This window comes from Hypanus sabinus, chromosome 12 (assembly GCF_030144855.1).
Source record: "Hypanus sabinus isolate sHypSab1 chromosome 12, sHypSab1.hap1, whole genome shotgun sequence".
NCBI lineage: Eukaryota > Metazoa > Chordata > Chondrichthyes > Myliobatiformes > Dasyatidae > Hypanus > Hypanus sabinus.
This window is the reverse complement of record NC_082717.1, coordinates 85,381,520-85,408,920: the sequence shown is the minus strand read 5'-3', so window position 1 is coordinate 85,408,920 and position 27,401 is coordinate 85,381,520. Positions and strand designations below refer to the sequence as shown.

The 27,401-nt window shown below is 44.9% G+C and overlaps 1 protein-coding gene across 5 annotated transcripts in view; it reads left to right on the top strand.

Moving 5' to 3' along the window:
- Nucleotides 1–20,008, top strand: part of LOC132403079 (pleckstrin homology domain-containing family G member 1-like) — a 193,291-nt gene extending 173,283 nt beyond the window's left edge. For all 5 annotated transcript variants that reach the window (XM_059986348.1, XM_059986345.1, XM_059986347.1 and 2 more), the window contains 3 exons: nucleotides 640–861; nucleotides 3,304–4,693; nucleotides 16,003–20,008. In XM_059986348.1, the coding sequence (XP_059842331.1) occupies nucleotides 640–861; nucleotides 3,304–4,693; nucleotides 16,003–16,931 (2,541 nt within the window). In that variant the 3' untranslated portion in view covers nucleotides 16,932–20,008. The remainder of the gene's footprint in view (nucleotides 1–639; nucleotides 862–3,303; nucleotides 4,694–16,002) is intronic.
- Nucleotides 20,009–27,401: the final 7,393 nt, after the last annotated feature.

Below are 27,401 nucleotides of genomic sequence, written 5' to 3'. Positions count from 1 at the left end.
TGTCTGATAGAGTGGGGCAGGGTGTGGCTCAAGCAAGAAAATTACTCTGAGATGTCATGTTTGTTTTTGTGTCTAAGGTTACTGCCATTAGAAGTGGACAAAAATTATTTAGTTGATTAGTACATGCCAGTTTGAATGCTGGTGATCATGATACATAAAATGTCGACCAGCTCTTCAACACAATGTCTGTGCTGAGTTTGGTGCTAAATTAAACCAATCCCTCTTGTCTGCATGTGATACACAGCCTTCATTTCATGAATATTCATCTACCTACCTAAAAGGCTAAAATATTCTTGAATGCTCTTCTTTTATCTGTGATGTTTTAGTGGAAATATCCAAACTGTTTAGCACATAAGAGGAAGTGATAATCAGCCTGAGCCAGCCCATACGTATTATCCATTTTTGTAAATATTCTGTACATAGACTTATGAGACGATCTTCTCCCTTTTCAGCATTTATAATTATTTTCTCTACAAGCCAGCTTGGAGATTTTCAAAGAGTAACTTGCTTTTATGGCTTATCCTTCTGTTTGGAAATCGAATATTCCCTGGGATAGCTTGTTCATTACTTCCTTGGTGTAAGTTCATAATGTGATGAAAGTCTAGACATTTTGTGATGGATATTTCCCTCTCCTAACAGCGTAACAGTGTTGAAGGATCCCTCTATTCTCCATCTGTGGAAGTGTCATCCAGTGAAACTACCCTTGACTCAAAGAGCAAAACCAATGCGCTATCTTGTGGCGATGCTGTCAGCCAATCACGGGAATCCTTGGAGCCAGCCTATCCAAGTGACCTCGAAGGAAGCCTTCACCTACACCCCTTGGACCAGACGGATGCTGATGATGAAGAAGAAGTTGAACAGGTTGAAGAATTTTTTTTTTTTTTTTTGCTATCCAGATACATGCCCAATGATATTTGAATTTTATCCTCTTAACAGACTTGTGATCTATGTTATTGATGCTTGCTGTGCCCCAGTGGTTTACCAGTGCTTTCACTGCAAGCTGAGAATGATGGGGTTGAATACTGGAAAAGAAAAGACGGTTCAAGCTCTTCCTGCAGTAGTGCTCCCTCGAGGCAGTTTTGGAGAAACAAACAAGATGCTGGAGAAACTCAATGTGGTGGGAAATGGACAGCTGAGTTTTGGGTTGAGATCCTTATTTATATATATTTACCCAAAACTTTATCCATTTCTCCTCACAGATGCTGCCTGACCTGTTGAATTCCTTCCAATATCTTGATTGTTGCTCCATATTCCAGCATCTCTGGGCTCTTGTGCCTCCACTGGTGTCTTAGCGAGACAACACGTTAGATGTGATGTACCTTTCAATGGAGAACTTGTCTTCTCCCTGAGTGGAACACAAAATGTCCCAGTTCGAGGAAGAGCAGTTAAAGCTTCCTTATGTCGTAGCCATTGCTCAGCCATTGACAATCAGAACTGGAAAAGACATTCATCAAGTGAGAAGTGGATCGCTACGTTTCTCCTTGAATTATGTAATTATTTACAAATGGCTGTTAAACATCCTGCTATAAAACATGCTTTGTTTGCTTCCATGCTAAGAAATGCATTCTGGTTTGCTGGGTGCAAGGCTGTGCAGCTGCTACCATAAGTACTGCATTTAACAATATCACCCAAAAATAAGTTTGTAATCAAGGAGCAGCGCAGTTGTGTTCTAAACAAAAATCTTATGTTGGGACACAAAGGCTTGATCGAAGTAATGGCCTTGACCTTGAAGGAGAAAAGGATTTGGGGAGGGAATCTGACCGTTCCCTAAGGCAGGGCTGTGTATAGTGGGGTGAATATGATTGCCCATGAGATCAGAATTGGAGCAATGTTGTTGGGTTGGAGAATAATTGGAAAGAATGAGTGAGATTATTTATCTAGTGACACAGTGTGGAATAGGCCCTTCCAGCTCGTAGAGCCACGTCATCTCGGCAACCCCTGACAACCTCGATTTAACCCTAACCTCTTCACAGGACAATTTACAATGACCTATTAACCTACTTGGTATCTTTGGACTGAGGGAGGAAACTGGAGCACTCAGGGAGGAAGTACAGGGACTCCTTAGAAAAGTCGCTGGAATTGAACTCCAAACTCTGCCACCTTGAACTATAATAGTGTTGCAGTAACTGCTATGCTACTGTGCACAGTTGATTTTTTTTTTCCTTGGGAAAACTAAACATTTTATAACTTTTTTTTAGTTTGAGGAATTTTGTTTTTCTGCTTCATTAACTGGATGAATTTCACTGTCACAAACCTCTTGCGTCTGAGTTGGTACTTGGCTGCAAAACACACAAAAAGTGATGCTTTGGTGCCACCTAGTGGCTGAAGGTTGACTGCAGTAACAACAGCGGAACCATTCTGTGCAGCATTTTTAATTCAGGTTGCAATAAAATGTAGTTTTTAAAAACATTATCAAGTTAGATGAACAGCATTGAGTTTGTTCTGTTTCTGTATGCTTCCATTGGATCTTTATATACCACTTTGGGACATACATATGCTTCACAATTTAGTACCTTGTGAAAAGTGATTCCATTTATTAAGTTGGGAGATGCTGCCCTTGCTGGTAGGAACTTGCAGTGAACAAAATAATCAAGGCAAATTTGTATTTCAATGATGCTGGACGGGGGATAATTGTCAGCTCAGGCACATATCATGTGATGCTGCCTAACTTGCTGAGTTCCTTCAACATTTTGTGTGTGTTGTTCAGATTTCCAGCATCTGCAGAACCTCTTGTGTTCATCATCTCCCTTTCAGAATCCTGTTTAATATCACCGGCGTATGTTGTGAAATTTGTGGCTTTGTGGCAGCAATAGGTTGCAACACGAAATTTTTAAGAACTATAAATGACAGTAAGAAATATATGTAAAATTAAATTTAAGTAGTGCAAAAAGAGCACAAAAATAGTGAGGTAGTGTACATGGGTTCATTGTCCATTTGGAAATCTGTTGGCGGAGGGGATTTTTCTTGCTTCACTCATTTCCCACGGATTTTCATTGCACCATCCACAATTTTTCTATGTTCATTTCTTTTCAGTTCCCACTCCAAATCATCTCCATCACAAATGCGTCTGCCTCTGTTCCCCGGCCCCGTTCACTTATGTCTGTATGAACTAGGTCAATTGAGCATCCTGCATTTGCTGCTAACCTGAGCACCTCTACAGTTCTGTCTTCCATCCTGACTGTTGCCCAGACTTGATTTTGCTCTTTAAATCCGTCCTTGACTTCCCTTAGTTCCGGCCTTTTCTTGCGATCAGAGACCTTTGCTCCTCCTCTAACCAATGGGTGTTTTTGTTTCTCCTTTCAGATTACGTCCAAACCTACAGCGAAAGAGAGCCGCCAGTTCTCCGTTCATTCAGCGTGCCAAGGTGCCAAGCTGGCGGGCTTTGCTGCAGGGTGGGATAAAGATGTGATCCGGGGGATGGACAGTGATGGGCCCAGAACCGAGCGGGCCCAGACCGGCGTCAGCCGGGACTCCTACCCTGGCCCAGTGTCGCCCCGCAGGAGCGGTGATTATCAGGTGTTCGTTCCGGCTGCCTCGGCACCCGAGCTACACTCCACACCGATGAGCCTGTTCCTCGGTGCGGCCAGCTACCGACACCCAGCCCGGGAGTATCCGTCCAGTGGCCCAGATTGCAGGATCGTCCGGCGGGCCAGCAGCGCTGGAGAGAGCCGCTCCAGCTGCCGAGCTGGGAGCGACAGAGGCCGCTTGTCAGCGAGCCTGCACCGGGCCGTGAGGCCGGAGGCACCGGCTGGGGAGCAGCATGTTGGCCGGGCTCAGCCCCGACTGGGTCTGGTAGAGCAAGACCGAGGCCAGGCAGACACGGGGACCCAGGGCCTAACTGCTGCCATGGCATCGCCCAAGCGGGAACTGCCGGTGCTGGAGTGCATGGAGGGGAGGCCAACGCCATCTGAGAAGGCCCCCAAGAAGCTGAAGAATGACTGGGAGGTCTGTGGCGACCGAGGCAGCTTCCCGGGCCTGGGAAGGAGCACGGACGGTGACTTGGCCTGCTGCGGCCTGGGCGGCTTTGCCTCTGAGGAGAGCCTGCGGGGCAGCGGTGACGACGCATCGGAGCGCAGCCGGTCACCGGTCAAGAGCGGCCCGGCGTGGACGGGCAGCTCCTCCAACTCCAACTCGGCATCGCGGGAGTCGGTGCCTGACAAGCTCTCGGAGGAGGTGGACGAGATCTGGAATGACCTGGAGGACTACATCAGGAGGAGCGAGGAGACCAGGCGGGACCGACTGCCCGCAGCTTTTCCCGTCAACCAGGACGATGTGGGCGCGCCAGGCGGCCAGAGACGCCGGCTGGCCGCCAGCCCTGGGCTCGCGGAAGCTGAAGATAACAAGCCCGCCAGGCTGAGCAGTGCCAGCACGGGGACCGACGGCGGCGGTGGTGTCGAGCCGGGTGGGGAAGCCTCACTGCTGAGCGCCGCCGCCTCGGCAGACGGTGAGGGGCTGGAGGCAGACAGCCCACCGGGCAGCACCGAGGCAGTCGGCTCAGAGCCGGACCTCATGGACCGCACCAAACGCAGGGTGTACTACATGGCCCGGCAGTACAGCCAGAAGATCAAGAAAGCCAACCAGCTTCTGAAGATGAAGAACGCAGGGGAGCAGTCGCCGTCCGACCAGCCCAAGCGGAAGTGCAAGGACCTGGCGGCCATCCTGGAGGAGAAGAAACAAGGCGGCACTGCCATTGGTGGGTAGAATCATCTTCGACACCTCATCTCGAGAACACCAAAGTATAAAACTCGTGGGCTTCCCATCTGCTCTGCCACTACAATGAAACATTCTATTACCCCATTCTACGTTTCTGCACCTTCCTTGTACCCTTTGATGCCCAAATATACTAAAATCTGCCTGATTCCTTCTTGAATATATGGAGAAACTAAGTAAATTAAGTAGTTAACATTGCCCCTCAAACCTGCCCCACCATTCAGTTTTATCTGTTTACTTAGACAGACAGTGTGAAATGGGCCCTTCCAGCCCAACAAGCCACACTGCCCGGCAGTCCACCTCCTTAACCCAAGCTTACTCACAACACAATTTGCAATGACCAATTAATTACTAATCGGTACATCTTTGGACTTTCAGAGGAAACCCAAACGGTCAGGGGAGAATGTACAAACTCCTTAAAGGCGCTACCACAATTGAACTCTGAACTCTTGCGCCACAAGCTGTAATCGTGTCATGCTAACTGCTGCTCTACCGCGGCCACCGCAGGTTTGTTTCAGATTTCCAGTGTCTGCAGTTTATTTTTCCCTGATATGCAACAATGATCCTGGCTAATGTGCCCCAGGCCTGTTTTCTCTGTGCCAGTTCCCACGCTGCCTTTACTTCCCTGATCTTTCAAAAGCATATTTACCTCAAGTACCCTATCAGTGATGCCGGCTGAACTACCTCCAGGATAGAGAATTCCCATCTGGAAGCAGAACTTCTTACTGTTCCTAATTAGCCAGGTCATCTTTGACCCTGATTCTATAGACAGCAACTATCGAGGCAGCATCCCTACATTTACACTGTCAAGCCCTGTAAGAGTTCTGATTAATACGTAGAAGATTTTAACTCTCAGGTCTTTCTGTCTACAATGTTGTGCTGATCTTTTAGCCTCCAAGATCAATCTAACCTTCCCCCCCCCCCCCCCACAACACACTACTCTAATTTTCTATTATCCATGAGCCTGTCTAAGAGTTTCTTATGCTGCTGTTGTATCTGCCTCTGGCACCATCCACCCACCATTCTTTGTTTAAAAAAAGCATACTTCTGACATACTTTCTTCCACTCACCTTAAAATTATGCCCCTCGTAGAAGCCAGTTCTACTGTGGGAAGAAGTCTCTGTCTGTCCACTCAATCTGAGCCTCTTAGAATCTTGTATGCCTCTATTAAGTTGCCTTTCATCCTCCTCTGCTCCAAGGAGAAAGACACGGGTCTAGTTGCTTCCTTCTTCATGTAAAACAAATCCTGCCCTTTTCCCTTGGAAACAACCCAGTCAACCCCCTCTTTAACAAGTGTTTTGTTCTGTGGACAGAGAACAAGGACAGACTACATTGTTACTAAGACATGTATACCATTGCAGTAGGAAAACTTTTCTCTGTACTTGTAGAGAAGGCCAGCATACAGTCTTCCCACCCACTGTTTAACGTATCTGCAATTCTCAGTGTTGAGCATCTTCTTAACTCCTTGCCCCGTCCACTCCCTTCATCAGGACTACCCCACTTTTCCATTTTGTTACTTCTAACTATAAATAAATTCCAACATAAATAAATTCCAACATAAATAACTTTGTAAGCATGAATCTGCCATGGCAATTGTCATTCACGTTAATACTTGTACCATTAATTCATTTCTCATTACAGAGGCTGTGTATTTCCAGTTTTGCCCTTCATTTCCTTGCCTGCCTCATTCATTATCATTATGTGCCGTGCCGTATGAGAGGGTGATGTTGGTCACCATGCTGTTGTATATACTCTTGTAGAAATGGCTTCTTCCTGACAATCACTTTTTTAAACACTTGGTTATCATTTATCTGTTTTGTCTTGACAACTGACAATCTTCTAAATTTCCTCTGACCAGAATCCTTTTCTCCTCCCTCTACCTTCCTCCAACCCAATCCCAAATGGAAAGACAAAATTCTGTCCAGAGGCAGGGCAGGAGTCTTGTATGTTTCTATATTTTCTCAGCTAATGTGCTACCAAGATGCTCTCTAAACCTGTCTTTGCCTGCCTGCCGCTTCATTACCCCCAACCAAACTCCTGCTGCCCATGCCTTCACTTTAATATCTATTCTGGAATTGGTGCTCGGGTCTCTGGGGTGGAGCTTGCGTGTGAGTGCAGTCAACTGAGCTGTGTTTGGCACCTCACTGGCTGTTAAACCCACTCTGTTTCCTTTTACCATTCTCGGGGGTTTTGTGGTGTATTGTACAGTATTTCTAAACTCTGTGCAGTGGAAAGGTAGGAAAAGGAGGGTGCGAGTGAATATACTATCAGATCTAACACATCCCAATTGTAGTCTGGGGCACCAATCGACATCTACTCACAATCTCCAGAGAGGATGTCATAAAGGAACATGTGGGGACAACGCTGTTTCCAAGACCAATGGGACAAAATTGAGTCATTCAGCGGTCAGTAAAGCCTGCTGACTGTGGCTGTCAGTGACTCAGATTAAAGAAAGCCTCACAGATTCGATGCAACTATTTTCCACTAGTATTTCGATTGAATATATCCTGCTTTAAGTTGGGAGAGTGTGATTTCTTCCAAAGCTCCTTATGTCAAAGTTGAGCTTATTGTCATATGCATGAGTACACATATGCACAGGTTCAGCAAACAGCTTACCTGGAGCAGCAGCATAAGCACATCGCATCAGATAAGCAGCATTCACAACGGAAAAAAGTTACATATAATTTTTACAAGGAAGAACACAATTAGAACAGTAAAACCCAAGTCCATTGTGGTGCAAAACGACTTTATCTGCAGTGAATCATAAATGGATGAGATTCTGCAGATGCTGGAAATTTAAAGTAATGTGCACAAAATGCTGAAGGAACTTAGAAGCTCAGGCAGCCTCTATGGAAATGAATAAAGAGTTGATGTTTCGGGCTGAGTCCTGATGAAGAGCCTCGACCTGAAATGCTGACTTTTTATTCCTTTCCATGGATGTGCTTGATCTGCTGAGCTCTTCCAGCATTTTGTGTGTGATAGACCATAAGACAGAGGAGCAGGATCAGGCCATCTGGCCCATCGAGTCTGCTCCGCCAGTCAACCATGGTTAATCCTTTCTTTTTCTCTCCTCCTCAACCCCAGTTCCCAGCCTTCTCCCCATAACCTTTGATGCCATGTCCAATCAAGAATCTGCCTTAAATACACCCAATGACCTGACCATCACAGTTGCAATGGCAGCAAATTCCACAAATTCACCACTCTTTGGCTAAAGAAATTTCTCCGCATGTCTGTTTTGAAAGGGTGCCCCTCTATCCTGAGGCTGTATCCTCCTGTCCTAGACTCTCCCACCATGGGAAACATCCTTTACATATCTACTCTGTCTAGGCCTTTCAACAATATAAAGGAAGATAGCAAAAGCTTTTTTAGGTATGTGAAGAGAAAGAAGATAGTTAAGAACAATGTTGGGCCCTTGAAGAATGAATTGGGTGAAATTGTTATGGGAAACAGAGAAATGGCAGAGGAATTTAATTAGTACTTTAGACCTGTCTTCACTAGGGAAGACACAAGCAATCTCCCAGATGTATGGATGGGCCAAGGACATAGGGTAACAGAGGAAATGAAATGTTGACATTAGGAAGGAAACGGTGATGAGAAGACTGATGGAACTGAAGGCTGACAAATCCCCAGGTCCAGATGGTCTGCATCCTAGGGTACTAAAGGAGGTGGCCCTGGAAATTGCGGATGCATTGGCAATCATTTTCCAATGTTCCTTAGATTCAGGATCATTCTCCAATCCTCAGGATGGCTAATGTTATCCCATTTTTTAAGGAAGTAGTGAGGGAGAAAACAGAGAACTATCGACCTGTCAGCCTGACATCGGTGGTGGGGAAGATGCTAGAGTCCATTATTAAGGATGAAATAGTGGCATATCTAGATAGCAGTGATAGGATTGGGCTGAGCCAGCATGGATTTACCATGCTTGACTAATCTGTTGGAGTTTTTCAAGGATGTAACCAGGAAGTTAGTCGAGATCCAGTGGATGTAGTGTACCTCGATTTTCAGAAGGCATTTGATAAGGTCCCACATAGGAGATTGGTGGGTAAAATCAAAGCTCAGGGCATCGGGGGGAAGACATTGACATGGATAGAAAACTGGTTGGCAGATAGAAAGCAAAGGTTAACAGTGAATGGGTGTTTCTCGGAATGGCAGGTGGTGACTAGTGGGGTGCCACAGGGCTCGGTATTGGGACCACAGCTGTTTACCACTTACGTCAACGATTTAGGTGAAGGCATTGATAATAACATCAGCAAGTTTGCTGATGATACTAAGCTGGGTGGCAGTGTGACATGTGATGAGGATATTAGGAGAATTCAGGGTGACTTGGATAGGCTGGGTGAGTGGGCAGATACTTGGCAGATGACATTTAATGTGAATAAGTGTGAGGTTATTTACTTGGGAGTAAGAACAGGAAGGCAGATTATTATCTGAACGGTGTAGAGTTAGGTAAGGGAGAAATACAAAGAGATCTAGGAGTCCTTGTTCATCAGTCACTGAAGATGAATGAGCAAGTGCAGCAGGCAGTGAAGAAGGCTAATGGAATGTTGGCCTTTATTACAAAGGGAATTGAGTACAAGAGCAAGGAAATCCTCTGGCATTTGTACAGGGCCCTGGTGAGATCACACCTGGAGTATTGTGTACAGTTTTGGTCTCCAGGGTTAAGGAAGGACATCCTGGCTGTAGAGGAAGTGCAGTGTAGATTCACGAGGTTAATTCCTGGGATGTCTGGACTGTCTTATGCAGAGAGGTTAGAGAGACTGGGCTTGTACACACTGGAATTAAGGAGATTGAGAGGGGATCTGATTAAAACATATAAGATTATTAAGGGATTGGACAAGATAGAGGCAGGAAATATGTTCCAGATGCTGGGAGAGTCCAGTACCAGAGGGCATGGTTTGAGAATAAGGGGTAGGTTATTTAGGATAGAGCTAAGGAAAAACTTCTTCTCCCAGAGAGTTGTGGGGGTCTGGAATGCACTGCCTCGGAAGGCAGTGGAGGCCAATTCTCTGGATGCTTTCAAGAAGGAGCTAGATAGGTATCTCATGGATAGGGGAATCAAGGGATATGGGGACAAGGCAGGAACCGAGTATTGATAGTAGATGATCAGCCATGATCTCAAAATGGCAGTGCAGGCTGGAAGGGCCGAATGGTCTACTTCTGCACCTATTGTCTATTGAGATTCTCTCTCTCTTCCCCCCCCCCCATCCTGCTGAATTTCAGTGGGTATACACCCAGAGCCATCAAATGTATGATAACCCTTTCATTCTTGGAATTATCTTTGTGAACCTCCTCTGGACCCTCTCCAACGCCAGCACATCTTTTCTAAGATGAGGGGCCCAAAACTGTTCACAATACTCAAGATGAGTCCTCCCCAGTGCCTTATAAAGCCTCAGCATCACATCTTTGCTCATGTATTCTTGACCTCTTGAAATGAATGCTAACATGGCATTTTCCTTCCTCACCATTGACTCTACCTGCAAGTTAACCTTTAGGGTATTCTGCACAAGGACTTCCAAGTCCCTTCGCATTCCAGATTTTTGAATTTTCTCCCCATTTGGAAAATAGTCTAACTTAAAAACGCAAACACAAGGAAACCTGCAGATGCTGGAAAATAGTTTGCACTTTTATTTCTACTACCAAAGTGCATGACCATGCATTGTCCAATATTGTATGTCATTTGCCACTTTCTTGTCCATTCTCCTAATCTGTCTTAAGTCCTTCTGCATCCTATCTGTTTCCTCAACACTACCTGCCCCTCCACCAATCTTCGTATCATCTGCAAACTTGGCAACAAAGCCATCTATTTCATCATCTAAATCATTTATATACGGCATAAAAAGAAGTGGTCCCAACACCGACCCCTGTGGAACACCCACAAGTCACTGGCAGCCAACCAGACAGGGATCCTTTTAATCCCACATGTTGCCTCCTACCAATCAGCCAATGCTCTAACCATGTCAGTAACTTTCCTGTAATACCTTGGGCTCTTAACTTGGTAAGCAGCCTGGTGTGTGGCACCTTGTCAAAGGCCTTCTGAAAGTCCAAATATACAACATCCACTGCATCCCCTTTATCTATCCTACTTGTAATCTCCTCAAAGAATTCCAACAGTTTTGTCAGGCAGGATTTTCCCAGAAGGAAACCATGCTGACTTTCTTGTCTTGTGTCATTGAGTACTCCATCAATTCATCCTTAACAACTGACTCTAACATCTTCCCAACCACTGAGGTCAGGCTAACTGGTCTATAATTTCCTCTCTACTGCCTTCCTCCTTTCTTAAAGAGTGGAGTGACATTTGCAATTTTCCAGTCCTCTGGCACCATACCAGAGTCCAATGATTTTTGAAAGATCATTTCAGATGCCACTACAATCTCTAATGCTACCTCTTACAGAACTCTCAGGTGCAGTTCATCTGGTCTGGGCGACTTATGTACCTTTTAGGTCTTTCAGTTTTTTTAGCACCTTCTCTCTTGTAATAGTAACTGCACCCACTTCCTTCACACACTACAACATCAGGCATACTCCCATTGTTTTCCACAGTGAACACTGATGCAAAATACTCAATTAGTTCATCAGCCATCTCCTTGTCCCCATTATTATTTATCCTGCCTCATTTTCTAGCGGCCCATTCTATCCATTATATCCATTCTAATTTCTCTTTTATTTTTAATATACTTGAAAAAACTTTTACTATCCACTTTGATATTATTTGCTAGCTTGCTTTCATATTTCATCTTTTCCCTTGTAGTGATTTATTTAAAGTTGCTCTTTGTAGGTTTTTAAAAACTTTGCAATCCTCTATCTTCCCACTAATTCTTGCCTTATTGTATGCCCTTTCTTTTGCTTTTACAATAGCTTTGACTTTCATTGTCAGCCACAGTTGCACTATTTTGCTATTTAAATATTTCTTTGTTTTTGGAATTCATCTATCTTGCACCTTCCTCATTTTTTCCAGAAACAAACACCATTGCAGCTCTGCTGACATCCCTGCCATCAGCTCCTTCCAATTTACTTTGACCAACTCCTCTCTCATACCACTGTAATTTCCTTTACTCCACTGAAATATTGCTACATCAGACTTTACTTTCTCCCTATCAAATTTCTAGTTGAATTCAGTCATATTGTGATCACTGTCTCCTAAGAGTTCTTGTACCTTAAGCTCCCTAATCATCTCTGGTTCATTACATAACACCCAATCCAGTATTGCTGATCCCCTAGTAGGCTCAACAACAATTGCTCTAAAAAACCATCTCTTAGGCATTCAACAAACTCACCCTGTTGAGATCCATTACTAACCTAATTTTTCCAATCGACCTGCATATTAAAATCTCCCATGACTACCATAACATCGCCCTTTTATCATGCCTTTTCTATTTCCTGTTGTAATCTGTGGTCCACCACCCAGCTGCTGTTGGAAAGCCTGTATATAACTCCCATCAATGTCCTTTTACCCTTGCAGTTTCTTAACTCAACCCACAGAGATTCAACATCTTCCAATCCTATGTCACATCTTTCTACTGATTTGATGCCATTCTTTACCAATAGAACCACACCACCCCCTCTGCCTACCTTCCTATCTCTCTGATATAACCTGTAACCTTGGACATTCAGTTCCCAACTACAACCATCCTTCAGCCACCATTCAGTGATGGATACAACATCACACCTGGCAATCTGTAATATTGCAACAGGATTATCCACCTGATTTCTTATACTCCGTGCATTTAGATACAACTCCTTGAGTACCGTATTTGCTATCCTTTCTGTTTTTGCATCCCTGATGATTTGATACTCAGCCTGTTGGCTTCAACTAAGTCCCATCACCTGCCTGCCCTTCCTGACAATCTGGCTGCGTGTTTCTTTACTTTTGTACCATCTGTCCTATTCTGGGTCCTTTCACTCCAGTTCCCCCTGCCAAATTAGTTTAAACCATCCCTAACAGCTCTATCAAACCTGCCCACAAGAATATTGGTTCCCCTCGGATTCAGGTGCAACCCGTCCGTTTTGAACAAGTCATACCTCCCCCAGAAGAGATCCCAATGATCCAAGAGCTTGAAGCCCTGCCGCCTGCACCAGCTTCTCAGCCTGTTTCTACCCTCACTGGCACGTGACACAGGCAGCAATCCAGAAATTATTACCCTGGAGGTCCTGCTTCTCAGCTTTCTACCTAGCTCTCTAAATTCACTTTTCAGAACCTCTTTGCTTTTCTTTCCTATGTCATCAGTACCATAAAATACTGTGGATGCGATCCAAGTCATCCCTGACCTTGACACCTGGGAGACAACACCCCATTCGAATGTCCCGTTCACGTCCACAGAATCTCCTGTCTGCTCCCCTGACTACTGAATCCCCCAATTACTTCCGTTCCTCTCTTGCCCCTCTTTTCCTTCTGCACCACGGACCCATGCTCAATGTTACTAACCCGGTCTCCATGGCGTTCCTCTGCGAGGTCATCCCCCACAACAGTATCCAGAGTGGTATACTTATTATCGAAGGGAATGGCCATGGGGTGCTCAGCACGAACTGCCTTTTCACATTATCATTTCACCTGGTGGACATCCAGCTACTCATCTCCTGAAACTTCAGGAAGACTCCAATTGATCTTTCTCCTCACTCTCCTGTACAAGCCGAAGGTCATCCAGCTGCTGCCCCAGATCCCTAACACGGACTTCAAGGAGCTGCAGCTGGATGCACTTCACACAGATGTAGTTGCTATGTCATTGGTACCAATATGTATCAAGACATGTGGCTGCTCTCCCTCTCTCTCCGAAATGTTGTGGACGCAATCTGAGATGTCCCTGACCCTGGCACCTGGGAGGCGACGTACCATCTGGGTGTCCCATTCACGTCCACAGAATCTCCTGTCTGTTCCCCTCACTATCACTACCGCTCCCTTCTGCACCACAGACCCATGGTCAGTGCCTGTAACCTGGTTGCCGTAGCATTCTCCTGGGAGACCATAAGACAAAGGAGCAGAAGCCAGCCATTTGGCCCTTTGAGTCTGCTCTGCCATTTCATCATGAGCTAATCCAATCTCCCCTTTAGTCCCACTCCCCCACCTTCTCACCATAACCTTTGATACCCTGACTACTCAGATACCTATCAATCTCTGCCTTAAATACACCCAATGATTTGGCCTCCACTCCAGCCCATGGCAACAAATTCCATAGATTCACCACCCTCTGGCTATAAAAAAACTTTTTTGCATCTCTGTTCTGAATGGGCACCCTGCAATCCTCAAGTCATGTCCTCTTGTACTAGACTTCCCCCACCATGGGAAACAACTTTGTCACATCCACTCTATCCATGCCTTTCAACATTCCAAATGTTTCTCTGAGGTCCCCGCTCATTCTTCTAAACTCCAAGCAGTACAGTCCAAGAGCGGTCAAACGGCCCTCATTTGTTAACATATGTGGGAGGTTATCCCCCACAAAAGTATCCAAAGAGGTATACTTATTTTTGAGGGGAACGGCCATCGGTGTGCTCTGCTCTAACTGCCTACTATATTTACATTTCTCCTGACAGTCACCCAGCTACTCGACTCCTACAACTTCGAGGTGACTACTTATAGTAGTGATATCAATAGCAGTCCATTTTTGTTTGGAAATACAGATTTTGTGCCACATTAGTTGTAAAATTGATTTGTTGTGAGTCCATATGTACACCCTGGCCTGCCTGCATCCAAATTGCTCTCATGACACAAATTTCTCTGTGAGAAACAGAGAAAAAGTATGCAGCAAAAGTTGTAGTAATGTTAAAAAGTACTGACTCCACAAATCATTTGAAACAGATCAGGTAACTTGTTATCCACAACTCACGAACAGTGAGATCTTTACAACAGATTTTTTTAAGCTTAAGAATGTAAAACTTAAAAAATATATATAGAAACAAGAATAGGCTACTTGACCCCTTATATTTTCAGCAAGATCACAGCTGATGTTTTTCATTGCAGGAACCACTTTCCTGCATAAATGTTGTCAGGTTCCTTTGCACCAAGCAGTGGCGGTTAATCTCATAACATTTCCTGGTGTTAATTGTTCTTTCTTGGCATTTCTTTGATCACATTTACTGAGATTGAGGCAGAGCTGATGTTCTCAGTCCCCTGTGCAGATGTACGGTTTATTTTCAGGAGGCATGAAGTGATGTGAGTGAACACAAACCAAGCTAGCATTTCATAAAATGAAGAACAAGTTGGTTACTCTATTAAGTAAGTTTCCAAACTGTACACACAACTAAATAATTCTACCTGCATCAATTCAGATTAGCACACTGAATGTGGAGGTAAACCCTGTCACCCCTGCTGGGCATAGGCTGCCAACAGTAGCTCGTCAGAGTCCTCTGTCCTGGGCCAGTTTTTCAAGCTACGTCCAGGTATAGCCCATCTTCTTGGTGTCAGCTTTAAGATCGCGTTGCCTGGTGCTCTTTGGCAGGCCTCTCTTTTGCCGTGGATGATAGAAGGTTGATAATTTCATACATCTTTTAGGTAAAGACTGTTCCTCTGCCAGGGATGAAGTCTCGCGCTTCTTCTGGCATTACTGTAGCCCTGGGTTTTTATGGAATGGAGTTGCTGGGAGCCCCTTCCTTGCTCAACCCCCCCCTTTCATAGCTGGGCTTGGGACCGTCCAGGGCAGAGTTTGAATGTGGAGAAGGAAGGTGAATATTCCAAATCCACTCATGGATTGTGGTAGATGGAAATTTGTGTAGGGAGGTACAAGTGTGTTTTGGAACTAGGAAAGCTTAAAAATCCATTAACTCTGGTGATGCATTACATCCACCTTAGGCAGAAATATTGTGTGAGGAATTGGAATAAGGGTCATGCTAATTATTTTTAATAGTCCTTTAAATTTTCCAATGGAAATACAGTATTCTTAAGTTAGCAGACGTGATAAACTTCAGAGACAGTTAACCACAGGTGCTGGAGTTTGAGAAACAAGCAGGTTGCTGGGGTTCAAATAGATCTTCACTGGAAACAAAAACTGTCCCCAGACCCTGCCAGCTGCCTTCTCCAACATCTTATTTGTTGCTCCAGCTTCCAATATCTCTCGTCTCTGGTGCCTCCCAGATGTCTCTGGAAGCTCAAAGGGTCGGGCACAGGAAATGGACGGCTGATGTTTGGGTCATCTGGACTTCTGCATTTACTTCTCAGAGGCTGCCTGATCCATTGAGTTTTGCCAGCAGATTGTAAATTTCAAAGGGACAATGGCAGCATATTGTGGCATTTCACCTTCAGTGTGTCATTTACAAAGTGGGTCTTACTTCTGTTTAATGACTTTTCCCATTCTTTTCTCTCAGGAGCTCGGATTGCCGAATACTCCCAGCTGTACGACCAGCTCCTTTTCCGGGAAACTCCCCCCAGATCTTCGATGGCATCGATGGACAGCGAGGGGTGGTCACGGGGCTCCCCCCAAGGCCTACTGTCTGCCTGCAGCTCCCGTGGGCACAGCCTGGACGTCGAAGACTGGCTGCTCCACTCCACCTACAGCAATGGGGAGCTGGCAGACTTTGTGGGCTGGCCAGACATCCAGGAGCTGACAGCTAAATACTCCACACAGGGAGCGGGAGGATGCCTGCAGACCAGGGGAGGGTTAGCTGGCTCATCCCCCTCCATGGCTGCTGGCCACCCCCCAGAGCAACGCTGGAGTGCCCTAGTCATACCGCCCAATGGTCCTGGCTGCTCGGCGCTGCGTGGCTGCCAGACGCTGGGATGGAGGGAGGCTGGGGCGAGGGGTGTGTCACTGTCCTCTCCCTCGGTGGCAGCCACTGACTGTGGTGCTGGGGCCACTTCAGCTGGGCTGGTACTGGAAGCTGAGCGGCCCAAACTGACGCTGCAGGATCCCCGGCAAGTGGTGCTGGCGGGCAGCACCCCGGCACTGGATGCCCGCTCGGCAACACAAAACTACCTGGCTAACTTCAATGATGCAGGCGAGGATGATGAGGACTATGTGGAGATTCGCTCTGAGGATGAGGACTATGAGGAGCTGGACGAGGGCAGCCTGGCCGCTGACGCCCTTCTGCCAGCTGGTGCCATGGCGGGGCCTGGGCCACAGGCTCCCCAGAGCAGTACCTCCTGCAGCCCCAGAGCATCTGGCTCCTTGTCTACGCTGACCGAGCCTAACCAGCTGAGCCACTACCTCTGGCGGGAGCCCTCCCCTGGCCAGCAGAACATTGTACAGACGCTGCGGGATAAGTTCCAATGCCTCAGCTCCAGCAGCTTTGCATAGTGGGCAAGGCTGGCGTGGACTTGGAACGCTGGGCAGGGGAAGGAACAAAGGGAAACTAGATATGTGTTGGCTCACTCTGATAGATCTCTGGCTGCACTCCCTGACTGAGTCATAGTGTAGAGTAGTATCTAGATTTGAAGAAGGTGCGTGTTTATCACAATTTAATAAAAAAAAACAATGCAAGTAAATGTTTACTTTTGTACATATAGAGAATCACTGGCTGAATCGTGAGCAAAAGACGCAACTGCAGCACCAAATGCAGTGAGTGTCGTGGGTAGTGATGTTACCTAGTGCCTCTGGGGACGGGAGTGATTAGTGTTGGTGTCTGTGGCTGGTTCTGGCATGGAGCTAATATCTGAACCCTCTTCATGTACTGATCTTGCATTCACTATCTCACACTTGGATGTGTTAGCCGGTTGGAAGTGACCCAAGTAGGCGTTGTCACGTACTCAGGAGTCGCACTCATCCCCTCCCAAGACTGAAAACATAACTGATCTGGTTGCACATAATAAATGGTTTATTTATTCAGGAACCCCCCCCCCCCCCCATGTTTTGAGGCTGGTGTGAGATTGCTGAAGTTGAGAAATGCACAATAATGGAAGTTGGTGTGATGGAGGGGGCAACGTCGTGTGTGTGAATTTCTGGGTATGGCCTGTGTCAGAAATAAATCCACTGTGAGGGAGGAGGCCCACACTTGATTGTTGCATGTCATTTCCCACCAGACCCATCTTGTGATAATAAGAACTCAGTACTAGAAGTATCCACGTGAAGAGCAGAGCTGTTGAGGTTCGGTGGATGACCGTTGATCTGAAGCATGATTCTGCTTCTCTCTCCACAGCTGTCTAACCAGTATCTGTTGTTAAATTTGATTTCCATCATCTGCAGTTTCTTGTTTTTCAAGATCTGTGTAGTCCTGCAGGCAAATTCACTGTGAACAGAGCTTTATGCAGTTAACAAACCAGCTGGAAAACAAGCTATCTTGATGGTTGAACCAGCTTCACCTGCCATCCCATACAGTTAATGTCATGCACTCACCAATATTTTATCTTCAATCTCATCCTGACTATTGCCTACAGAATGTGAGACTCTGATCCCAAATGCTAATAATGCAAGCTTTCCATCATCTCCAGCTTACTTGTGCTAGTAACCATTCTCTTGCTAACTTAAATTCTTGAGCATTCCAGTGTCCCCATCATTTAATCATTCTTAAATGAATGGCAGCACTTCTGCTGGCCAGGAATAGGCAGCATGTCACTTAAACAATGTGTTTTGCGAAGTTGGGTGGAGAGAGCTAATGATTGAGAGAGGTGGTATTCTCTGTGCAGAGATGCCTGCTGGAGAATGAGGCTCAACCATTTGGTCAAGTCCATTGTATGGATTTGAAAAGTTAGTTGTTGCCTATTGGAACAAGGTCAGCTGATTAAAGGAGTCCACAACCTTTTTGGGGGTTGAAGGGAATACACCATTTATAGGGCAACATCATACATTTTCAAATCAGTTTCTGATCCAGACCAAGAGATTTATTTGTGTATTTTTGACATCGATCTAGTCTCATATTTCCTGTACCACTGGTAGTTGCTCCAATTTAAAGAACTGGTTTATTAGTCTCTTTTTCTGCATAGTCTATTTGATGACAGGTGTGTGGAACTCATCCCCAACCTTTCTCTCTCAGACAGTCATTCTACTTACATTCAGATTCCTGGAAGGTTACCTGTTACAGGTGGTGCAATCCATTCAGATTAACTGTTCACTATAATGAGACCTTATCGATGCTTAGTGAAGACTTTGGTTTAATATCATAAATTATCAGTCCAAAAGTTTATTTTGTTCCATGGAAGTGCTGAAAACTAATAATTTATGCAGGTTCACAATAAAGGTTGTAGAATAAAGATTGGACACAGACTAATTTCAGGCTTGGCATTTGTGCCACCCAGCCTACATGAAACTGGGAAGAATTAAAATGTTCAGACACACAGCATCTGATCGTCAGGTTTAGAAATGTCCCTACAGTTGTTCCTGTTTGGTTCCCTGTTTGATTGAACTGGAGAAACCGGAAGGTGGTGAGATCACTCATCAATTATCTCTTGGTTTGTTGGTGAGCAGTAGTGGTGGGGAGTCTTTCAGAGGCAGTGCTACAAGGCTGCTCCGGATATACCCACATAGTCTATGTGCTCCTGGAATACATCTCTGCTTCACATAATTATGCAACATGACTCGCAATGTTTGGTTTCTGTTGCATAGCTGCATCTTCAATTTATAGAAAATCAGACAAACAAATTGTGGCTTTTTCCCCGAAGCAAAAGACATTGCTTTTTATTTTAAGCAATAACGAAAAGCACTTGATGCAGTAACTTGAGATTTCACTGACTTCTAATTGTAAAAATCTGTAGATGGGAACAGTCTTTGCAAAGTTTAAAGCTTGTAAATTTCATAAGTATATTTTTAAAATAACAGTAGGTCAATATTTTATTGTAACGCTCCTTTACAGGAGGTTTGTTGTAGTTTAATATTCAAGAATCATTGAACTGGAGAGATGAGATCCTGGTGATGTATTTCAGAAAAAACTATCAGGACTTCTCATTAACTGTTTAATTCTGTCATTCCATCAGAAGCTATACTATACAAAGTACTTTGCCAAGAATTGATCTTCAGTCATAAGAGATCTTTGGCCAAGTTCACTTGCAGTTCTGACATTTGTTACATGGGATATATTTGTCAGTTGTTGAAACAGAATTGATTGTTGAGTTGACCAACTTGTAAAAAAAGTTATCTATCTCAAAGACTTCAGTTCTCATGTCTTATCCTATGGATGAGAATTTGAGCTGGAAATGACTTCCAAGAACAAATTTGCACTTTTTATGGTTATTTTGTAAAACAAAATGAATGTTGAACATGTAGCAAAAGATGAAAAAAATTGATGCTTGCTTTATTAATTTTACTATGCTCAAATTGTTGAGCCTAATGCATGCCAAATCGCCAGGAATAGTTTGAATATTTTGTTTTTTTTAAGTGAATGTTTTCTGTGTGGAGGGACAGAATGCTGTACATAAATGTTTGAAATAAATAATTGAACCATTTATGTATTCAGTTTTTCTTCAGTTTTTTGTTTTACTATGTTACAGAGAAGGTGAATTCATGACTACCTCTGACATTTTTCATGTGATCACTCAGAGTCCTTTAAATTTAAACATAAATAAACATAGAACACTACAGCACAGTACAGGCCCTTTGGCCCATGATCACTTGTCAACCTTTTAAACTACTCTAAGATTCCCTCCCATGTAGCCTTCCATTTTTCTATCATCCATGTGCCCATCAAAGATTTGCTTATATTGTCCCTAACATATCTACCTGTATCACCACCCCACACACTCGCCACTTTTTTAAAAACAACTTGCCTCTAACATCCTGCCCACACTTTAGCCTTCAATTATCTTAAAATTATGCTCCTTGTTATTAGCCATTTCTGCCCTGGAAAAAGTCTCTGGCTACTTACTTGATCTATGCCTCTTATCATTTTTTACACCGCTGATCCTCCTATCTGCTAAGACATACTTCCTAATCCAGGCAGCATCCTGTAAATCTCTGCACCCCCTTCAAGGCTTCCACATCCTTCCCATAATGATGCAACCAGAAGTGAACACAATGCTCAAACTAGGGTTTTTGTAGAGTTGCAACATTACATCACAGCTCTTGAACTCAACCCCTGAAGGCCAACATACCATATGATTCTCAACCACCCCATCAAAATTGTAGAAACATAGAAAACCTACAGCACAGTTCAGGCCCTTCGGCCCACAATGCTGTGCCAAACATGTACCTACTTTAGACATTACCTAGGGTCACCCATAGCCCTCTATTTTGCTAAGCTCCATGTACCTATCCAAGAGTCTCTTAAAATATCCTATTATATCCACCAAATTGTGCAGCATCTTTGATAAATCTATGGACATGAACCCTAAGATCCCTCTGTTCTACTATTAACCCTGTAGTCTGCCTTCAAATTCAACCTTCAAACTGAATCGTGTCACATTTTTCTGGGTTGATCTCCATCTGCCATATCTCAGCCCAGCTCTACACCCTGTCAACCACCTGCAACAACCTTCTACACTATCCGCAACTTAAACCTCTGTGTCATCTGCAAACTAATCCACCCTTCCACTTCCTCATCCAAGTCACTGATAAAAATCACCAAGAGCAGGGGTCCCAGAACAGATCCCTGTGGAACACCACTGGTCACCGACTTCCAGACAGAATATACTCCATCTACAACAACCCTCTGCTTTCTATGGGCAAGCCAATTCCGAATCCACACAGCTAAGTTTACCTGCATCCCAAGTCTGACTTACTGAATGAGCCTGCAATGAGAAAACTTATCAAATGCCTTACTAAAATTTACATATACCACATCCACTGCTCTACCTTCATCAATGTCCTTGCATCCTCAAATAATTCATTAGGCTGGTAAGGCATGACCTGTCACAAAGCCATTGTAACTATCCCTCATCGAAGTATGCTCCTCCAAATGGTAGTAAATTTTGTCTCTAGGAATCTTCAATAAATTGACCACTGCTGAAGTAAGACTTGCTGATTTACAATTCCCAGTGTAATATTAGCATCTTGTAGGCTGCTTGTGACCCTGGCTATTTTTTGTAAGGGTCATAGCAGCTATGAGCTTGAGAAAAAGTGTATAAATGCACAAATACTTTCCCATAAGATAAGCTGAGCAGGTGACATCATCCTTGGAATCCGATCTGCGCTTAACTTTGGTTTTGCTTGGGTTAGCTTGTATCATTGCTTGATTAATTGCTGTGAGAAACCTATTTTGCCTTGTATTCCTTATGGCACCTGCAAGATAAGCATAAAAAAGGAGCGGCTCTTTCCAAGGGCAGGAGGCTTTGGATGGTAAGCCTGTGTCTGTCTGCATCCAGACATAGTAGCAATTAAAACTGTTATATGAACCATTTATGACTGATAAAGTTAACAATACTCGTCTGTACAGAAACTAAGGGGGTGAACTCACATGTATCTGTGTACGTGACTGCATGATATAAAAAGAACTGTATTAGCTCCAGGAGACAGAGACCCTCGAAGCAGCCTCCGAGAGAGAGTGCTAAAGGAGGGTTCTCTCGAGTAACTTGCTAATTAAGAGTTAAAGTTACTTTCACCGTAGTACATGGTGTCTTTGCATCGGGTAGATCGAAAGAAGTTTACAACAGTTTGGCGAGCCAGCCAGGAGCTCAAGACAAGGTACATCCGTAAAGACGGTGTCAGTCTCTGTGACAACTCTGAGGTGGATGGGCCCACAAGGTAAGATTTACCTCGATCCCTCTCATTAGTTGACCACTTTGGTGACCCTTTCGTCTGACAGGAGACCCTCTGACGAGCTCCTGAAGAACCACAGTTAAACTACCCGAGTACTACGGTAACTAAGAGGGTGAGGTTCGAATCCTCAAGATCAAGGTATAAGAGGGTGAGGTTCAAGTCCTCAAGATCAAGGTATAAGATGAGGTTCAAGTCCTCAAACTTAAGGTATCTGGGGTTAGAGTCCTCAAAACTTTGAAGTATAGTGGATAATATTGTTTGAAAGTGCCTGTGTCGGACACCCTGCCTTAGACCGGTTGTTAAGAGGGGAAATCCCCCACGCAAGGTCAGGACCCTGAAGTGGGTGCAGAGAGACAGGGCATTAAGTTACAAACGGGTGAATAATTTGAATTCTGAAATGGGTCAGACCCTTGATAAATCGGGACCTAATACGCCTTTATTTAAACTTTGTAAAGACTACCCGGGGGATGAAAATGATTTTCGCAGTCTGTTGGCGTCATTAAATAAAAAACTGGGGAATGAGATATGGCCACTAGGTGTCAGCTGGGATTTGGATAAATGTATCAAAACAGAGGAAGGGCTGTGGAAACGGGGGTCTGCAGAAAGGTGGAAAATATTAATGTTGACAGGGAGAAAGACAGCTGAGGAATTAAACACCAAGTCTAGACAGAGCAGTTAGGAATATAATGCATGTAGAAGGGGGATTAGTGTATGTGACAAGCAGGGTAATCCTAAATCTTGGGAGGTTTTGAAGTATAAATGTGAGGATTACGATGTTGACCAGAATAGGAGAGAGAGAAGAAGGGAGAAAGACATGAGAGGAAAGAGAAGCGGGGAAATAAAAATGGTGATCACAAAGGTAAAGCGGAGGTATCTCCCGACATGGCCGGTTTGCCCCTGTTGTTTCAAAATGATGATTCGGATGAAACTGAGGAGGATTCGATGATCGGCCCCACCGCTCCCACATACCCCTCGATCCTGCGTATCTCTCAAAAGGCCGCAACAGCCCCACCCCAGGAACAGTACTGTGACCCTGTTGCAACATGGACCGGGGTCGATCGAAACAGAACAACCACCCTTAGCAAACGTTAGGGTTACAGGATGCAACCTTTGATCATTGGCAAAGGGAATGTCCCGATCGCCAACAACCATTCCCCACCCGTAACCCGTTTTCTGCCTGACTGGTTGATCAGCCGGACACTGGCTTAATGTTCCCGGTCCTCACTGACAACCCTGAAGAAGAGCCCATTTTAACCTACTAGTGGAAGGCAACAGTTTCCCCTTTATGCTCGATACTGGAGCAACTACTTGAATCTTCCTGCATCAGTCAACTTGGTGTGACTCCGAGTGGTTTAATGAGACAAGAAAAATCCTACCCACTGACGAAACCCCTGCGAGTCCGATTTGGGGACCGACGGAATAACAATTAAAATAAAATGTCTCGATGCTGGAATTACTATTAGCGGTCCCGACTCCAGACGGACTTTTTGGGTCTACAATCCTCCTCAGTGGTGGGCTGGGGACCTTCGGCCTGGAGATTTGGACCCACCCCTGCAGGTGCCCGACCCACATGTAACATTGGCGTATGACCCCTCAGGGCTCTCACAGGAATTAGAAACCCAATATGCCCCCTTTGTGGGCAGCATGGTCAGCATTACTGTTCTGGGAGACGTAAAGGGTAAGGAGGGAGCAGCATCTGGCACAGTTCCGGAGGACTGGAAGGTCGCAAATGTAGTTCCGTTGTTTAAGAAAGGGGGGAGGCAGCAAAAAGAAAACTACAGACCTATTAGTTGGACATCGGTAGTTGGAAAGTTATTGGAGTCGATCCTCACAGGTGAGATTATGAATTACCTTGAGGTGCATGACAAAATTAGGCCCAAGCCAACATGGTTTCGTGAAGGGAAGATCCTGCCTCACCAACCGATTGGAATTTTTTGAGGTAAGCTCAAATAAGACTGACAAGGGAGAGGCTGTGGATGTTGTGTATTGGGATTTCCAAAAGGCCTTCGATAAGGTGCTGCATAAGGGGCTGCTTAATAAGGTGTGGGCCCATGGAATTACAGGAAGGATATTGGAATGGGTGGAGCATTGGCTGATAGGCTGAAAGCAAAGAGAGGGAATACAGGGATCCTATTCTGGTTGGTTGCCGGTTACTAGTGGTGTTCTGCAGGAGTCGGTATTGGGGCCTCTTTACACTGTATATCGATGATTTAGATTATGGATTAAATGGTTTTGTGGTTAAGTTTGCAGATGACACCAAGATAGGTGGAGGAGCAGGAAGTGTTGAAGAAACGCAGAGGTTGCAGAGCGACTTGGTCAGTTTAGGAGAGTGGATAAAGAAATGGCAGATGAGATACAATGTTGAGAAATGTACTGTTGTACATTTTGGGAGAAGAAACAATCGGGCAGATTATTATTTAGATGGAGAGAAAATTCAAAAATCGGAAGTGCAAAGGGACTTGGGGGTCCTCGTGCAGGATACCCTAAAGTTTAACCACCAGGTTGGATTGGCATTAAGGAAAGCGAATGCTATGTTGGCATTCATTTCAAGAGGAATAGTGTATAAGAGTAAAGAGGTGTTGATGAGGCTCTATGAGGCACTGGTGAGACCCTATTTGGAATACTGTGTGCAGTTTTGGGCCCCCTATCTTATAAGGGATGTGCTGATGTGGAGAGAGTTCACAGAAGATTCACAAGGATGATTCCTGGAATGCAGGGACTAACAAATGAGGAGCGTTTGTCGGCTCGTGGATTGTATTCATTAGAGTATAGAAGAATGAGAGGGGATCTCATAGAAACATTTCGAATGTTGAAAGGGTTGGACAGAGTAGATGTGGAAAGGCTGTTTCCCTTGGTGGGTGTGTCCAGGACAAGAGGTCACAGTCTTAGAACTAGAGGGTACCCATTTAAAACAGAGATGAGGAAACTTTTTTTTAGCCAGAGGGTCGTGGATTTATGGAATTCGTTGCCACATACAGCTGTGGAGGCCCAATCATTGAGGGTGTTTAAGGAGGAGATTGATAGGTATCTAATTAGTCAGGATATCAAGGGATATGGGGAAAAAGCTGGAAATTGGAACTAGATGGGAGAATAGTTTAGCTCATGGTGGAGTGGCGGAGCAGACTCAATGGGCCGAGTGGCCTACTTCTGCTCCTTTGTCTTGTGATTATTAGTTCAGGTGCCTACTGAGATATGGAGAGAGTTGGGTCTTGTGTCCCCCCACCTTGTCAGTGGCTGTGTCGTGGTTTCTCGTGCCCCACAAACGACCAGGAGATGCAGAAGATTCTTCAAGAAGGGTTAAACTTTAATTTGCAAATCAAAGCTGAGACAGTCATTGAGCTAGTCGCTGATTGCCCCCCCCCATTCCTTGTACATAGCATTTTTTATAGTAATCTCCTGGTTTAGTTGCATTAGCATATCTACAGTTGCTTATCACAAGTACATCTGCCACTATTGTTTCTACCCATTGACTTAATCATGTTCTAATCTACATCTCTTAGCTACCTCTCATTAACACACCATTGTCTTCTACATTCTTAAGATTTCATTCTCCTACTAAATTGGATACATGCATAGCAAATAGCAAGTTCAAAGCTGTTCCGGTACACAACAAACAATGCAACTTTTATACTCCAATATATCCCCCCCCCCCCACACACACAGAGAAAGAACACTAAGAGTCCGCGCACAAAAGCCCCAATAAACTCAAGCACTTATTCCCAAATCTCGGGTTAAACTATAATTTTCTGCGCCAAGACCTCATAGTATTCTCTCCCTGTTACCCTGGGCGGCTGAGCCAAAAACCTGTCCCTCTGTACCTGAGACAGGGAAAAAAACTCAGAAGCCCTTACAATCTACTCGCACACTGTTGTTTTGCTCTTGTTCATCCTGCAGGTGTTGTCGGCTGTAACGATACATTTTCACTAAACTTGCTTCAGTAATTGCCACGAGCATCGGAAATTGTTTGGTTGCAGCACGCACTACAAGAGACTTGAGACAAGGAAGAAAACAGCACAGCACAAGCGCACAGCTCAACAATACAATACTGACAGTTATTGCCATTTTAGTCAGCCATGCTCCCCATCCTCTGAGTCTACTTTCTAACCAGTCAAATAACTGATGTCTGGACGCTGCATTCTGTTTAACTTCCTTTCTTAGACTTTTCAACTTGTACATTGCCTTAGTAAACGATACTTCTGGACTAGTGTTATTTGGTAAAGTACAGCACTTCTCTCCAAACATCACACAAACTGCGAGGAAGCCTGATATAACATACACCAATATGGGCACATTGGTGCATTCCTCATACAGCTTTGATAGCAGAGATCTGTTATAACACAAAGCTTCAGGAAGCAAGCCTTAATCGAACCTGAACACTGTCGTTCACATTGCTCCCTATACTCTGCCACCGCATGCAAGTGGAGGAGTTATAAGGCATGGGAACTACATGCTGAGAGGGGCTTTCCCTTGAGCACAGGTAACAATTCTGTCTCTTCTTCATTCCTGCCGTGTAAGTTGCCCATTGATACCACTGATTAGTACGTGTCTTTAACCATGGCGAGGAGGTAAGTGTTGTGCTCCTCTTACTTCTTTTCTGTAGGTTCTGTGGGGACTTAACAGTCCCTTTCCATATCTGCCACACTAACGGTTTCCAAGTCTGCACTGGAGTATGTGGGTGCTCTGTCCCCAGGGGCACGACTGGTCATTCCCAGCTCATCCCCATTATCTGAAGAAGCCCTACTATCCACCACCACATCCTGAGGGTCTTCAGGCCCATCCTCAGAATCAAAAATTTCCCTTACTAATTGATCAAACTCCTGAGGTGCAGTGTCAGCTTCTTGTTCCCCCTGTCTGACTCCCGCTAGCTGCTCTTCCGCATCACTTACCTTGGACACTTCACCTGATTGCCCTTGCGGGTCTGCCCTCATGCAGTGGTTCAGATGGTACCAGGTGGAGCGTCCTTCTACCTGAACTGCGGTGGGTGATGCCTTGGTCACCGAAAAGGGTCCTTCCCTTCTTGGCTCGTTCCACTTTCTCAGAAAAACTCGCAAGTAAACCTGGTCTCCTCGTTTGATCGGTCCTTCCCCTTGTACGGTCTCCAGCTCTTTCTGGACCTATGTATCATAGTTAGCTGCTGCATGTATT